The following is a 12,646-nucleotide window of genomic DNA, read 5'->3' as shown; positions in this document are numbered from 1 at the left end:
ATGGTCCTGCATGTGCATTCTTTAATTTAATTAATTAACCGATAGTCAATGGGAATAATATCGAAATGATATTGCTGGGGTTTCTCATTTCCCATAATTACAATATGGAAGGGATGGTTGATGGCTCTGTTGGCATTTACCCAACAGTCTCGCATTATGTGTCTCGACAATGTCATATGACTGACATACATTTCACTTCACGCATCCTGATGTTCCGATGCATTTTTGGATGCCTCTTATCACCATGTCATGACTCTTGACCGAGTAGGCCTAAATGTAGTTGCGTTGCTCTGCCTCTAAGTGTCGCCAAGTACCAAGATGCACCAGAAATGTGCGTAAGCCAGCCATGAGGTTTGCGTAGAGTACCGCACTTTTCCACGCCAAGTCAATCTTTGTACATACGAATGTTTGCGCAGAAAGTGACGTACGTAGCTTTTTTGTGCGTACGCAAGCTTTGTACATGAGGCCCCAGCTCCTTTGTTCTGGTGGTGTTGAGGAGCAGATTGCTGACTTTGCACCACTCTGACAGCCGCTCAACCTCGTCCCTGTATGCTAGCCTTGAACTTTAGTTTTATTTATTTTAATTTATTTTATAAGTTTTATATTACTTGTATTTATGTGTTTTAATTATATTGATGTGATGTGTTTAAATACGCTTTATCAATTAATAAAGTAGTAGACCAGGTGGGGGCAGTAAAGCGCCTCGGTGCTCCTCCAACCGTCAGAGAACATTGGAGAAGAAAAAGGCTCTGTATGTTTTTGCTGGAAAATCTGAAGATAACAGCGCCAATCAACATTATATTAAATATTTCGAATAAAATTTCCAGTGGAGGTTATATCTGGTACAATTAAGAATACAAGTGCATTGTTTTGCTTACGTTTGAAGATTCATTGCGCTTTAAACCCTGAGGTAAGTTAAAATAAAGCTGTGAGGTCGAATCCCAAATGGGTGTCCATTGTTCAAGTCCACTCCATTCAGTATGAGAGAATGCTTTTCAAAACTCTCCTGGGGGAGAAAAGTGCGTGAAAGACATTTTCAGTTGGCCGAGGGTCTGATGCGCGGCTGAAGCGATAAAAACAGTGGATCTCAATTAATTGCAAACCATTTCAGATTTATACAATTAAAGAGTTTTTGAATTGTTGATATTGTTCTATCAGTTACTGTAGGTGATGGGATTCATGTGTCAGGCCTAAGAGAGCTCAGAGTGAAAAATCTGAAATAATACTCATCTTGAATTTTAATATAATAATAATAATGAAAGGGAAGTCTTGAATCAGATTTTGAGCTGAAAAATCTCCTGCCTGAATATTGTATCCATACAGAGACCCACGGAAAATAACACAAGTGATGCTGTAGAAGAATGTTTATCATTTCTTAAAATAGTCACAGTGAATGAAAGTGTTATTGGATTACATCAAATGTGTTTTCCTTCTGTAAGCTCATGTAAAAATACAGAGAACTTTAATATCATATATATATATATATATATATATATATATATATATATATATATATATATATATAAATTACATTTTAATAAGATTTGACCAAAATACTAACAACTCAGTTCAATAAATACTGCAGTGTCGTAGTACGACTAAAATGCATCTCTCTCACTAAACACTTTCCAACAGAATTTTTAAAAAGCACTAGAAATCCTATCAAAATCCTAACAGAATGCATCAAAGGAATTTGCTCATTTGCAAACTTTGACTGAAAGTTTTCAAACAAAATGGCACGGTGGTGTAGTGGTTAGCACGGTCGCCTCACAGCAAGAAGGTCCGGGTTCGAGCCCTGTGGCTGGCGAGGGCCTTTCTGTGCGGAGTTTGCATGTTCTCCCCATGTCCACGTGGGTTTCCTCCGGGTGCTCCGTTTTCCCCCACAGTCCAAAGACATGCAGGTTAGGTTAACTGGTGACTCTCTAAGGGTGTTTTCACACCTGGTCCCCTTTAAAGGAACCAGACTCAGTCCTCTTTAAGTGGACCAACAGAAAAAGAACTCAGTTCTTTTTGTGTTCACACTGTGAATTTATTACAAAGAGGACTGGGTTCTCTTTCTGGTCCAGTTAAGCTTTGATGGGGCCTCAGTCCTCTTTCTGTTCACACCAGGTCCTCTAGAGCCCTCAGACCCCCAGTGCACAGAATTCTGGGTAATTTTCTCTTGAATCAAAATGTCTGCTGCCATGCTTGCCCTGCTGTATTCTTTGATCAAAATAGTGCGGATTAAGGAAAATAAATTTATTATATTATATATATATAAATATATTAATATTATATATATGTTTATTAGTAATCAGCTGGATAGTACAGTGGTAATGCTCACTGACTATGACGCGGGAGATTGGGGTTCGAATCCCGGTCGGGGGATTCTTAGGCAAGACCCCTCATGATATATCAGCCTACCTCAGGAATGAGTCATACCGGCTCAGACGTCGCCCGGGTCAACAAGGTCTGCGTCAGTTGCTAGGGAACCAGGGCAAACTGATGAGAAATAGGCTACTGGAACAAGACATCGATGGACGAGGAAAATACGGATTTGCTGGAATCTACTATACAAGCAATCCCAGAGAGAGGGGATACATGCAGCGAATGTGGGACCATTGGATACTTCGAAACCCACAATCAAGGCTAACAAAGAAACAGCTATTAGCCCAGTGTTCCAACATCTGTAATCGAAATCTACTATCATAACTAGAGATTAATGAAATACAACAATGTATTGCAAGGAGCCAGGAAGACAGGTCAGCGGGGAGATGTCATCATCATCCCCACAACCAGAGATTGGGTACCAAGATTGGGCTCGGGACATAACAAACAGTATCCACCATGGAAGAGACGATTAGAGGCCAAGATAAAGGCAGCACGGAGAGAAGTTAGCCAGCTAGCTGAACTACAGAAAGGGAACATGGTGAATAAAGGGGCACCCAGGAAGTACAACTCACTCTCCATACCAGAGGCACTCAAAACTGCCAAACAGCGACTAACAGCTCTGGCCACCCGGTTGAAGAGATACACCAAGGCAGGACAGTCCTAATCATGAAGGACCCCCAGAAGGGACCCATCCCATCCAACTACCGGCCAATTACCTGTCTCTGCACAACATGGAAGGCCCTGTCAGGCATCATTGCGGCAAAAATGAGTAAGCATGTGGCTCAATACATGAGCGAGGCACAGAAAGGAATTGGCAGTAACACCAGAGGAGCCAAGCACCAGCTACTGGTCGATAGAACAGTCGCCCGAGACTGTAAGAAGAGACAGACCAACCTGTGCACTGCCTGGATTGACTACAAGAAAGCCTACGACTCAATGCCACACACATGGATACTGGAATGTCTGGAACTGTATAAGATCAACAGGAACCTAAGGACCTTCATCCAGAACTCAATGGAAATGTGGAAGACAACCCTAGAGGCCAACTCAAAACCCATTGCCCAAGTCAACATCAAGTGCGGCATATACCAAGGAGATGCGCTATCACCACTGCTGTTCTGCATAAGCCTGAACCCCCTCAGTCAGATCATCACGAAGAGCGGCTACGGGTACCGATTCCGTAGTGGGGCAACAATCAGCCACCTGCTCTACATGGATGACATCAAGCTGTATGCCAGGTACGAGCGAGAAATAGACTCGCTGATCCACACCACCCGGATCTACAGCGATGACATAGGGATGTCATTCGGATTGGACAAGTGTGGCAAGATGGTCCGGACTGAGGGGATTGACCTACCAGAGGGCAACATAGGTGATATCCAAGACAGCTACAAGTACCTTGGCATCCCACAGGCTAATGGAAACCATGAAGAGGCCACAAGGAAGTCAACCACAGCCAAATACCTCCAGAGAGTAAGGCAGGTCCTGAAAAGTCAGCTGAATGGTAAGAACAAGGTCCGAGCCATCAACATGTACGCACTACCAGTCATCAGATACCCCACTGGTATCATAAACTGGCCAAAGGAGGAGATAGAAGCCACAGATATCAAGACTAGAAAGCTCCTCACCATGCATGGAGGGTTCCACCCCAAGTCCAGCACCCTGAGACTATACACTAAGCGGAAAGAGGAAGGCCGAGGGCTAGTGAGCATCAAGACCATGGTCCAGGATGAAACATTGAAAATCCGAGAATACATCAGAAAGATGGCCCCAAAGGATGAACTGCTAAGTGAATGTCTCAGGCAGCAGAACCCTGATGAGAGTGCAGAGGAGGAGGAGGAACAGACAACCTGGAGGGACAAACCCCTACATGTCATGTACCACCGTCAGATAGAGGAAGTGGCTGATATCAAGAAATCCTACCAGTGGCTGGATAATGCAGGACTGACAGACAGCACAGAGGCACTAATCATGGCAGCACAAGAACAGGCCATAAGCACAAGAGCCATAGAGGCCAGGATCTACCAGAGTAGATCAGACCCAAGATGCAGACTGTGCAAAGAAGCCCCTGAAACAGTCCAGCACATAGTAGCAGGGAGTAAGATGCTAGCTGGATCAGCGTACATGGAGAGGCACAACCAAGTGGCTGGGATAGTATACAGGAACATCTGCAACCAGTATGGAATAGAAGTACCCAAGTCCCAATGGGCCATACCACAGAAGGTGGCTGAGAACAACAGGGCCAAGGTTCTGTGGGAATTCAGCTTCCAGACTGACAAACAGATCCTGGCTAACCAACCGGACATAGTGGTGGTGGACAAAGAGCAGAAGAGGGTGGTGGTGATAGATGTGGCGATCCCAGCTGACGCCAACATCAGGAAAAAGGAACATGAGAAACTTGAGAAGTATCAAGGGTTGAAAGAGCAGCTGGAACGGATGAGGAAGGTCAAGGGCTGCGTGGTCCCCGTGGTAGTGGGGGCACTTGGGGCAGTAACCCCCAAACTGGGAGAGTGGCTCCAGCAAATCCCAGGAACAACATCTGAAGCCTCAGTCCAGAAGAGCGCAGTCCTAGGAACATCTTTGTCCACCACCAGGATCTGTTTGTCAGTCTGGAAGCTGAAGTCCCACAGAACCTTGGCCCTGTTGTTCTGTTGTGTGTGTGTGTGTGTGTGTGTGTATATTATATATATATATATATATATATATATATATATATATATATATATATATATATATGTGTGTGTGTGTGTGTGTGTGTGTTTATATATAAATAAATAATATAGTTATATTATTGTGGCCGACTCATCAGTCAGTAAGTTCAGAGAACTGTAAAGCGGCTGTGGTAAGTTGCAAAAGGAAGTTGAGTTTCCCTGCTACAGTCACGTGACCAACTACGGCAAACGAAGAAGGTTAAACTACAATGAAAAAGGCGAAGTGAACCCTGTGCGCTTTTTGTTCACAATGCGCAGATTAGGCGAACCGTACTGAGACCACCTCCTGAGGTGGTCTCAGTTCGGTTCACTTTAAAGCGGTCTGGGTACGGTTGGAGTGTTCACATATGCGCAAAAAATGCTGAGTCATCGATCTGAGTTCGGTTAGATGGCTGAAAGGGACCAAGTGTGAAAACACCCTAAATTGACTGTAGATGTGAATGTGAATGGTTGTCTGTGTCTATGTGTCAGCCCTGTGATGACCTGGCGACTTGTCCAGGGTGTACCCCGCCTTTCGCCCGTAGTCATCTGGGATAGGCTTCAGCTTGCCTGCGACCCTGTAGAACAGAATAAAGCGGCTACAGATGATGAGATGAATATAAAATCGCGAATATACAATAGATAAAAACAATTCATATAGATTTAGTTAACTAACCTAGAGTTTGTAGCTTTATGTTTTTGTTAAACTTTTTCACAATAAAAAGCATTAATGTTGAGGTTTAAAAGTTAATGAACAGTTATACATAATCGAAATCTCAAACACGTTGTTGTTAATGGTATTAATAATCTCATCTCATCTCATTATCTCTAGCCGCTTTATCCTTCTACAGGGTCGCAGGCAAGCTGGAGCCTATCCCAGCTGACTACGGGCGAAAGGCGGGGTACACCCTGGACAAGTCGCCAGGTCATCACAGGGCTGACACATAGACACAGACAACCATTCACACTCACATTCACACCTACGGTCAATTTAGAGTCACCAGTTAACCTAACCTGCATGTCTTTGGACTGTGGGGGAAACCGGAGCACCCGGAGGAAACCCACGCGGACACGGGGAGAACATGCAAACTCCGCACAGAAAGGCCCTCGCCGGCCCCGGGGCTCGAACCCAGGACCTTCTTGCTGTGAGGCGACAGCGCTAACCACTACACCACCGTGCCGCCCCCGGTATTAATAATAATAATTTTTTTTGTAGAGCTGTTATGATGAGTTCAGCAGGAGACGGACAGTGCTCCTCTAGGACGTCTCAATCTCCTGATCCCTCACAGGTAAAGCTCAATAATGATTTGTGTTGCAAAAACAATAACAGTATGATGTTAAAGTTTGACCAGTGTTTGTCTTTTGCTGCCTCGCTTCACTGCCAGCCTACAGTCTGTCCTGCTAATCACACAGAACCTAATATATAGATTTAGGCACTGCCTAAAAGCAGAGCTCCCATCTGTTTCTGGGTTATAGAATCTTCTATCATCGCCAGTCTCTTTTGATTTATTTCTTTACTGGCTAGCACTGGCCACTAGGCGGTGTGTATGACTGGTAATTACTAACACTGGCCACGAGGCGGTGTGTATGACTGGTAATTCCTAACACTGACCACTAGGTGGTGTGTATGATTGGTAATTACTAACACTGGCCACTAGGCGGTGTGTATGACGGTAATTATTAACACTGGCCACTAGGCGGTGTGTATGACTGGTAATTACTAACACTGGCCACTAGGCAGTCTCATCTCATCTCATTATCTGTAGCTGCTTTATCCTGTTCTACAGGGTCGCAGGCAAGCTGGAGCCTATCCCAGCTGACTACGGGCGAAAGGCGGGGTACACCCTGGACAAGTCGCTAGGTCATCACAGGGCTGACACATAGACACAGACAACCATTCACACTCACATTCACACCTACGGTCAATTTGGAGTCACCAGTTAACCTAACCTGCATGTCTTTGGACTGTGGGGGAAACCGGAGCACCCGGAGGAAACCCACGCGGACACGGGGAGAACATGCAAACTCCGCACAGAAAGGCCCTTACCGGCCACGGGGCTCGAACCCGGACCTTCTTGCTGTGAGGCGACAGCGCTAACCATTACACCACCGTGCCGCCCACTAGGCGGTGTATGACTGGTAATTACTAACTGGCCACGAGGCGGTGTGTATGACTGGTAATTACTAACACTGGCCAGTAGGCGGTGTATGACTGGTAATTACTAACACTGGCCTCTAGGCGGTGTATGACTGGTAATTACTAACACTGGCCTCTAGGCGGTATATGACTGGTAATTACTACCTTTGGCCACGAGGTGGTGTGTATTAGAGCCCTGCACTCCCGCGGGAGTCCCACGGGACCCGCGGGACCCGCCGCAAAGCAGTGCGGCGCGGGACAAATTTTGAAAGCTCATTGCGGGCGGGAGCGGGAGTGCACAGCGCGGGCGGGAGCGGTGATAAGCTGCAGTCCCGCTAACTAAAAACATGTTTAAAATAAAATTTATAAATTATTAATTTATGTCTATCATATATAATTTGTGCTGGATATTTTATTTGGCATTAATAACATTTTAAGATGCCTAAATTTGCAGAGAGAGTCAGATTGCCATTGATCACCCTAATGGGCAGTCCTTTGATCACTCTAATGACTCGCCGTTCACACCCAGCCTCCAGTGACCCACACTAACATGATGTCTCAATGACACCTTAGATGAGCTGGTCATCAGAATTCTGATTCTGATCCAGGAGAGGATAAATATCTCTCGTACGTTTCCGATTCCTTTCCTCTTCCGTGTTTGAGATCTCCGATCATGGCAGAAGAACAGAGCTCCTCTACTGAAGCTCACAGTGCTTCAAAAGTAAGTGCTGCTTTAAAAAGAGGTACATTTACCGTTAAAAAGTCAAGAGTCCTGAAATCGGACATTTGGAAATCATTCTCTCTCGTGTACGACGCAGAGGGAAATCAGCTGCCCTTTGCTTGCTGTGATAAGTGCCAAAAGGTTCTGACATACTAGGATATTCTTGTTAGAAATGCTTTACAAATGTAAACTGGGTTAGCCTAATGTTTTGTATGGCTGAACAATAAATATACCAAATTTCCACTTGGAATTATGTGCTCGCCTGTCTTTTTTTATTGTTTATTATTATTATTATTATTATTATTATTATTATTAGAGACACTGACGAAGGCAACAGCCGAAACGTTTGTCTCCTTCTGCTGCTAAAAACAACTGAAAAGAAATGTAACTAAAAGAATAAGTTCAAGAGTGCGATCCATCTCTCCTTTCACACTAATTATTCATAGGAGACGCACCACGGGAGAGCGCATATTTAAATGATTAGCCTATTTAAGTAATTATTATTATTAGGTCTACATGTTGCCATTTCAACATTCCGAATTCAGAAACAAGGTAAATAATAACAAACGTGAGCTGTAGATATTTATGCTCAAATCCACTCAAAGTAGGGGGCGGGGCACCATCACGCTGTGTCAAGACAAGAACTTTCCTGAGAAATAACGCGAACGTCTGCATCATGCGGGATTTGCGGGCGGGAGCGGGACAAAATATGGCGGGCGGGAGCGGGACTAAAAATCATAATTCTTTGCGGGAGCGGGCAGGAGCGGGACTGCACAATGCGGGCGGGAGCGGGACTGAAAAATCCGACCCGCGTAGACCTCTAGTGTGTATGACGGTAATTACTAACACTGGCCACTCGGCGGTGTTTGACTGGCAATTACTAACACTGGCCACTAGGCGGTGTGTATGACTGTAATTACTAACACTGGCCACGAGGTGGTGTGTATGAATGTAATTACTAACATTGGCCACCAGGCGGTGTGTATGACTGGTAATTACTAACACTGGCCACTAGGTGGTGTGTATGACGGTAATTACTAACACTGGCCACTAGGTGGTGTGTATGACGGTATTTACTAACATTGGCCACTAGGTGGTGTGTATGACTGGTAATTACTAATACTGGCCACTAGGTGGTGTGTATGACTGTAATTACTAACACTGGCCACTAGGCGGTGTGTATGACTGGTAATTACTAACACTGGCCACTAGGCGGTGTATGACTGGTAATTACTAACACTGGCCACTAGGTGGTGTATGACTGGCAATTACTAACACTGGCTACTAGGCGGTGTGTATGACTGGCAATTACTAACACTGGCCACTAGGTGGTGTATGACTGGCAATTACTAACACTGGCCACTAGGCGGTGTGTATGACTGGTAATTACTGACACTGGCCACGAGGTGGTGTGTATGACTGGTAATTACTAACACTGGCCACTAGGCGGTGTGTATGACTGGTAATTACTGACACTGGCCACGATGCGGTGTGTATGACTGGTAATTACTAACACTGGCCACTAGGCAGTGTGTATGACTGGTGGTACACGTCCACGGACAAACCACAAAAAATTGACTTGATGGGTTTACCATTTTTTCTTAGGTATGGTGCTCCGCTCATAATACATAAAGCCCTGCTCACACTACAGCTCGCAATGGGTTTCTGAATACTTGGCGATGAAAAATTGGTAGCATCGCCACCAATCGTGCGATGCAAGGCAAATGTTCTCCGAGTTTCACGAGGTGTGTATCTGCTTCGTGAGTGGCCCAAAATGTTGCAAAAAATGTCAATGTATGCGTTGAAATTTGGTGGCAATGTTTTCGTCAGCAAACTAAGCAGCGAATACTCACGGATGGGTTTGGGAATACTAACTGAAGCTCAGAGAACCTTCTTTGAGCCTCTTGAGATGTATTTGACTCGAATCCACGTCCCCAGTGCTCACAGGAGATTCATCGGCATAGCCTAATCTTCCCCGAGATTTAAAAAGCGCGTTGTGCACGCTCTTGGGACCCAATTATCATGGAAAATGCCTGATGCTGATTTGAGCACAATCAGGACGTGCATATCAGGATGCTGTTTTCACAGAGGCTTTTGTAAAGTATTTTGTCAGGTATGTGGCGTTTGACAGATGTCAGTGCAAGATGCATGTTTGTTAGCAGGTGTAATGTTTACAAAAACAAAACACAAATGAAACCAGAAGCAAAACAGAAAGCAGAGTATTTAACCAGAGTCATAATCATGGCTAGAAACAAATGTGACAGTGATGATGATACTTCACAAAGTTTCTGTGAAATCAGTGTCCTCATATGCATTTGCACTCAAATCAGTATCAGGTGTTTCTCATAATGACTGGGTCCCACGATCACACACAACGCATTCAGTGAGTGTGCGTGGCCACTCAACCTGAACCAGACTCAAGTGTGCAAAGATGTGACAGTCAAGTGTTTGCCTGCTGTGTGACCACAACTTTTAGCTCACCTGTACGTTGTCAAGCATCGCCACCAAAACACCTCATTTTCATCTATAACCCATCACAAAGCATTGCGAGCTGTAGTGTGACCGTAGCTTAATGAAAAAGGAAATTTAAAGTCTTTTCTGAATAAGTGTTATTCTTGTTTGATCTTTAGCTGTATGAAGACGTGAAAATTGAGATTTCAGATGGAGGGACATCTGAAGTGTCAGGAGTCTGTGTGAAGAAAGAGGAGACACTGGAGTTGAACATCTACAACCTTGAAAACAACCTCGAGAACCCACCTGAAGTTCTCGCCGTTAAAGAGGAAGATCCTGACAATAAATACTACCTCTGTACGAGATCAGGAGCTCAGTAACACTCTCACTGATTATTCTACCTGACACATTATCTAGTGCACTGAAAGTATAATAGTGGGTTATTTGGGCTGTAGCCTCTGTTATAGATAATTTAATCACCAAATTATGAATAAATGAACTTGCATGGTTTTTATGTTTTTAGAGAGTTTAATATCATACGTAGGAGTAAGGAAAACTAAATAATTTTTTTCTTTAAATACATACATTTAAATAGTTACCCCTACATTTGCTCCAGAACAACACTGGTTTCCAGCTCCATGGATGTCAGGGCTCGTGCAGGTCCTTGAACTCCTTGAAAAGTGCTGGAATTTGAAAACTCATTTCAAGGGCACTTGAAACTCTTTGAAAATAGGAAAAATTCCTTGAAAAATTGTAAATACTCCTTGAAAAAAATACTTAAATTCTTCCCGTGTATTTAGGTGTAATAATTAAATTATAAAGGAAAAATTAGAGAATATAGAAAAACGATGACACGATTGTCATTTAAAATGAACACTCTGGGCTTCCTGTGTTTTCGCACATGCACTTTGGTTCTCTGGTGCCATGTTGAATTCTCCTGTTGGGCGTGCAGGCATGCACAAGGAGAGAGAGAAAGGCGTGCAAAAGGAGAGAGAGAAAGAGCGCATGAACCAGGATGTCAGTGATGAAATTTTCGCTATGCAAACAAGAAGGAGACGTATACTAGAAGATTCATCTCAACTGAAAGAGAATGTTGACAAGCTGATGGAACTAGCAGAACAAGAACGCAAGATAGTGCATGTCACGAAAGCCAACAGCTTCAAGAGGACAATAAAGGATATGGAACTCGAGGCTAATAAGGTAAACCATAAAATTGAGGTGCTAAAGAAGAAGCTCAAGCGTTAACGTTTTTAATTTTGAGTGAACCAAATTCCTTAGCTGCAATGATTACATTGCTATAACACAGAGACAGTTTGTTGCAAACAAATTCTGTCGTATACAGTTTTTTAGAAAGTTTTCCATGTTTAAATTTGTTGTTGAAATGTAACAGATTTCAATTACATCAGTGACGGTGTTTTCTAACGATTGTTTTCAAAATCTATTTTAAAATATAACAAGCAAAAATAAAAGAAACGAATAAAATGTAACACCTGTGCAAAGGCCACGTTTTTTCGTAATAACAAATGAAACAAAAGGCTCGGCTACCAAGCTTCGAACCATGAGCGACTTTAACGATCGTAAATTCCAAAACTAAACACCTCAAAAAGCAAAGAAGACTAAATATAAACACAAACTATGTTGATATCATGGTTGTTAAACTGGTTGTGGAGTATTTTGGAAAGGTTTTTGCAACCCAAAACGCCAGTTTTCCCTCATTCAAAAATTCAATCAAATGTTCATTATCCTGATTGTACCCATCGTGATGTGGCCCTTGAAAATCTTGATTTTGGTCCTTGAATACTCCTTGAAATGTCCTTGAATGTCTTCACAAAAATCCTGCACGAACCCTAGATGTAATTATTTACAATATATGGCTAAAGTTTGTGCACCCCAACCATCACACGCATATGTGGTTCTTCTCCAAACTGTTACCACAACATTAGAAGCACACAATTGAATGTTTTTGCAAGCTGTAGCTTTCCAAAGTCTCTTCACTGGAACTAAGAAGCCAAAACCTGTTCCAGCATGACAATGTCCCTGTGCACAAAGCAAGCTCCATGTGTGTTAAGTTTGGGGTGGAAGAACTCTAGTGTCCTGCACAGAACCCTGACCTTGAACCTACTGAACACCATTGGGATGAAGTGGAACACCAACTGCACCCCAGGCCTCCTCACCCAACATTAGTGCCTGACCTCATGAATGCTCTGGTGGAAAGTATTCCCAGAATAGTGTAGCTTAGTTGAAAAGCAAAGAGGATTGAATCTGGAATGAGATGCT

General features: G+C 43.6%; 1 protein-coding gene and 1 pseudogene across 3 annotated transcripts in view; both read left to right on the top strand.

The window, feature by feature from the left end:
* The window catches only part of LOC132889949 (uncharacterized), a 189,210-nt pseudogene that overhangs the window by 95,049 nt on the left and 81,515 nt on the right, over positions 1-12,646 (top strand).
* LOC132890973 (histone-lysine N-methyltransferase PRDM7-like) overlaps positions 742-12,646 on the top strand; it is a 39,044-nt gene continuing 27,139 nt past the window's right edge. For all 3 annotated transcript variants that reach the window (XM_060928392.1, XM_060928393.1, XM_060928394.1), the window contains exons 1-3: positions 742-910; positions 6,277-6,349; positions 10,549-10,726. In XM_060928392.1, the coding sequence (XP_060784375.1) occupies positions 6,284-6,349; positions 10,549-10,726 (244 nt within the window). In that variant the 5' untranslated portion in view covers positions 742-910; positions 6,277-6,283. The remainder of the gene's footprint in view (positions 911-6,276; positions 6,350-10,548; positions 10,727-12,646) is intronic.

Source organism: Neoarius graeffei, chromosome 8 (genome assembly GCF_027579695.1).
Source record: "Neoarius graeffei isolate fNeoGra1 chromosome 8, fNeoGra1.pri, whole genome shotgun sequence".
In the NCBI taxonomy this organism is placed as follows: Eukaryota; Metazoa; Chordata; class Actinopteri; order Siluriformes; family Ariidae; genus Neoarius; species Neoarius graeffei.
Note: the sequence above shows the minus strand (reverse complement) of the source record. Positions and strands in the feature narration are given on the sequence as shown.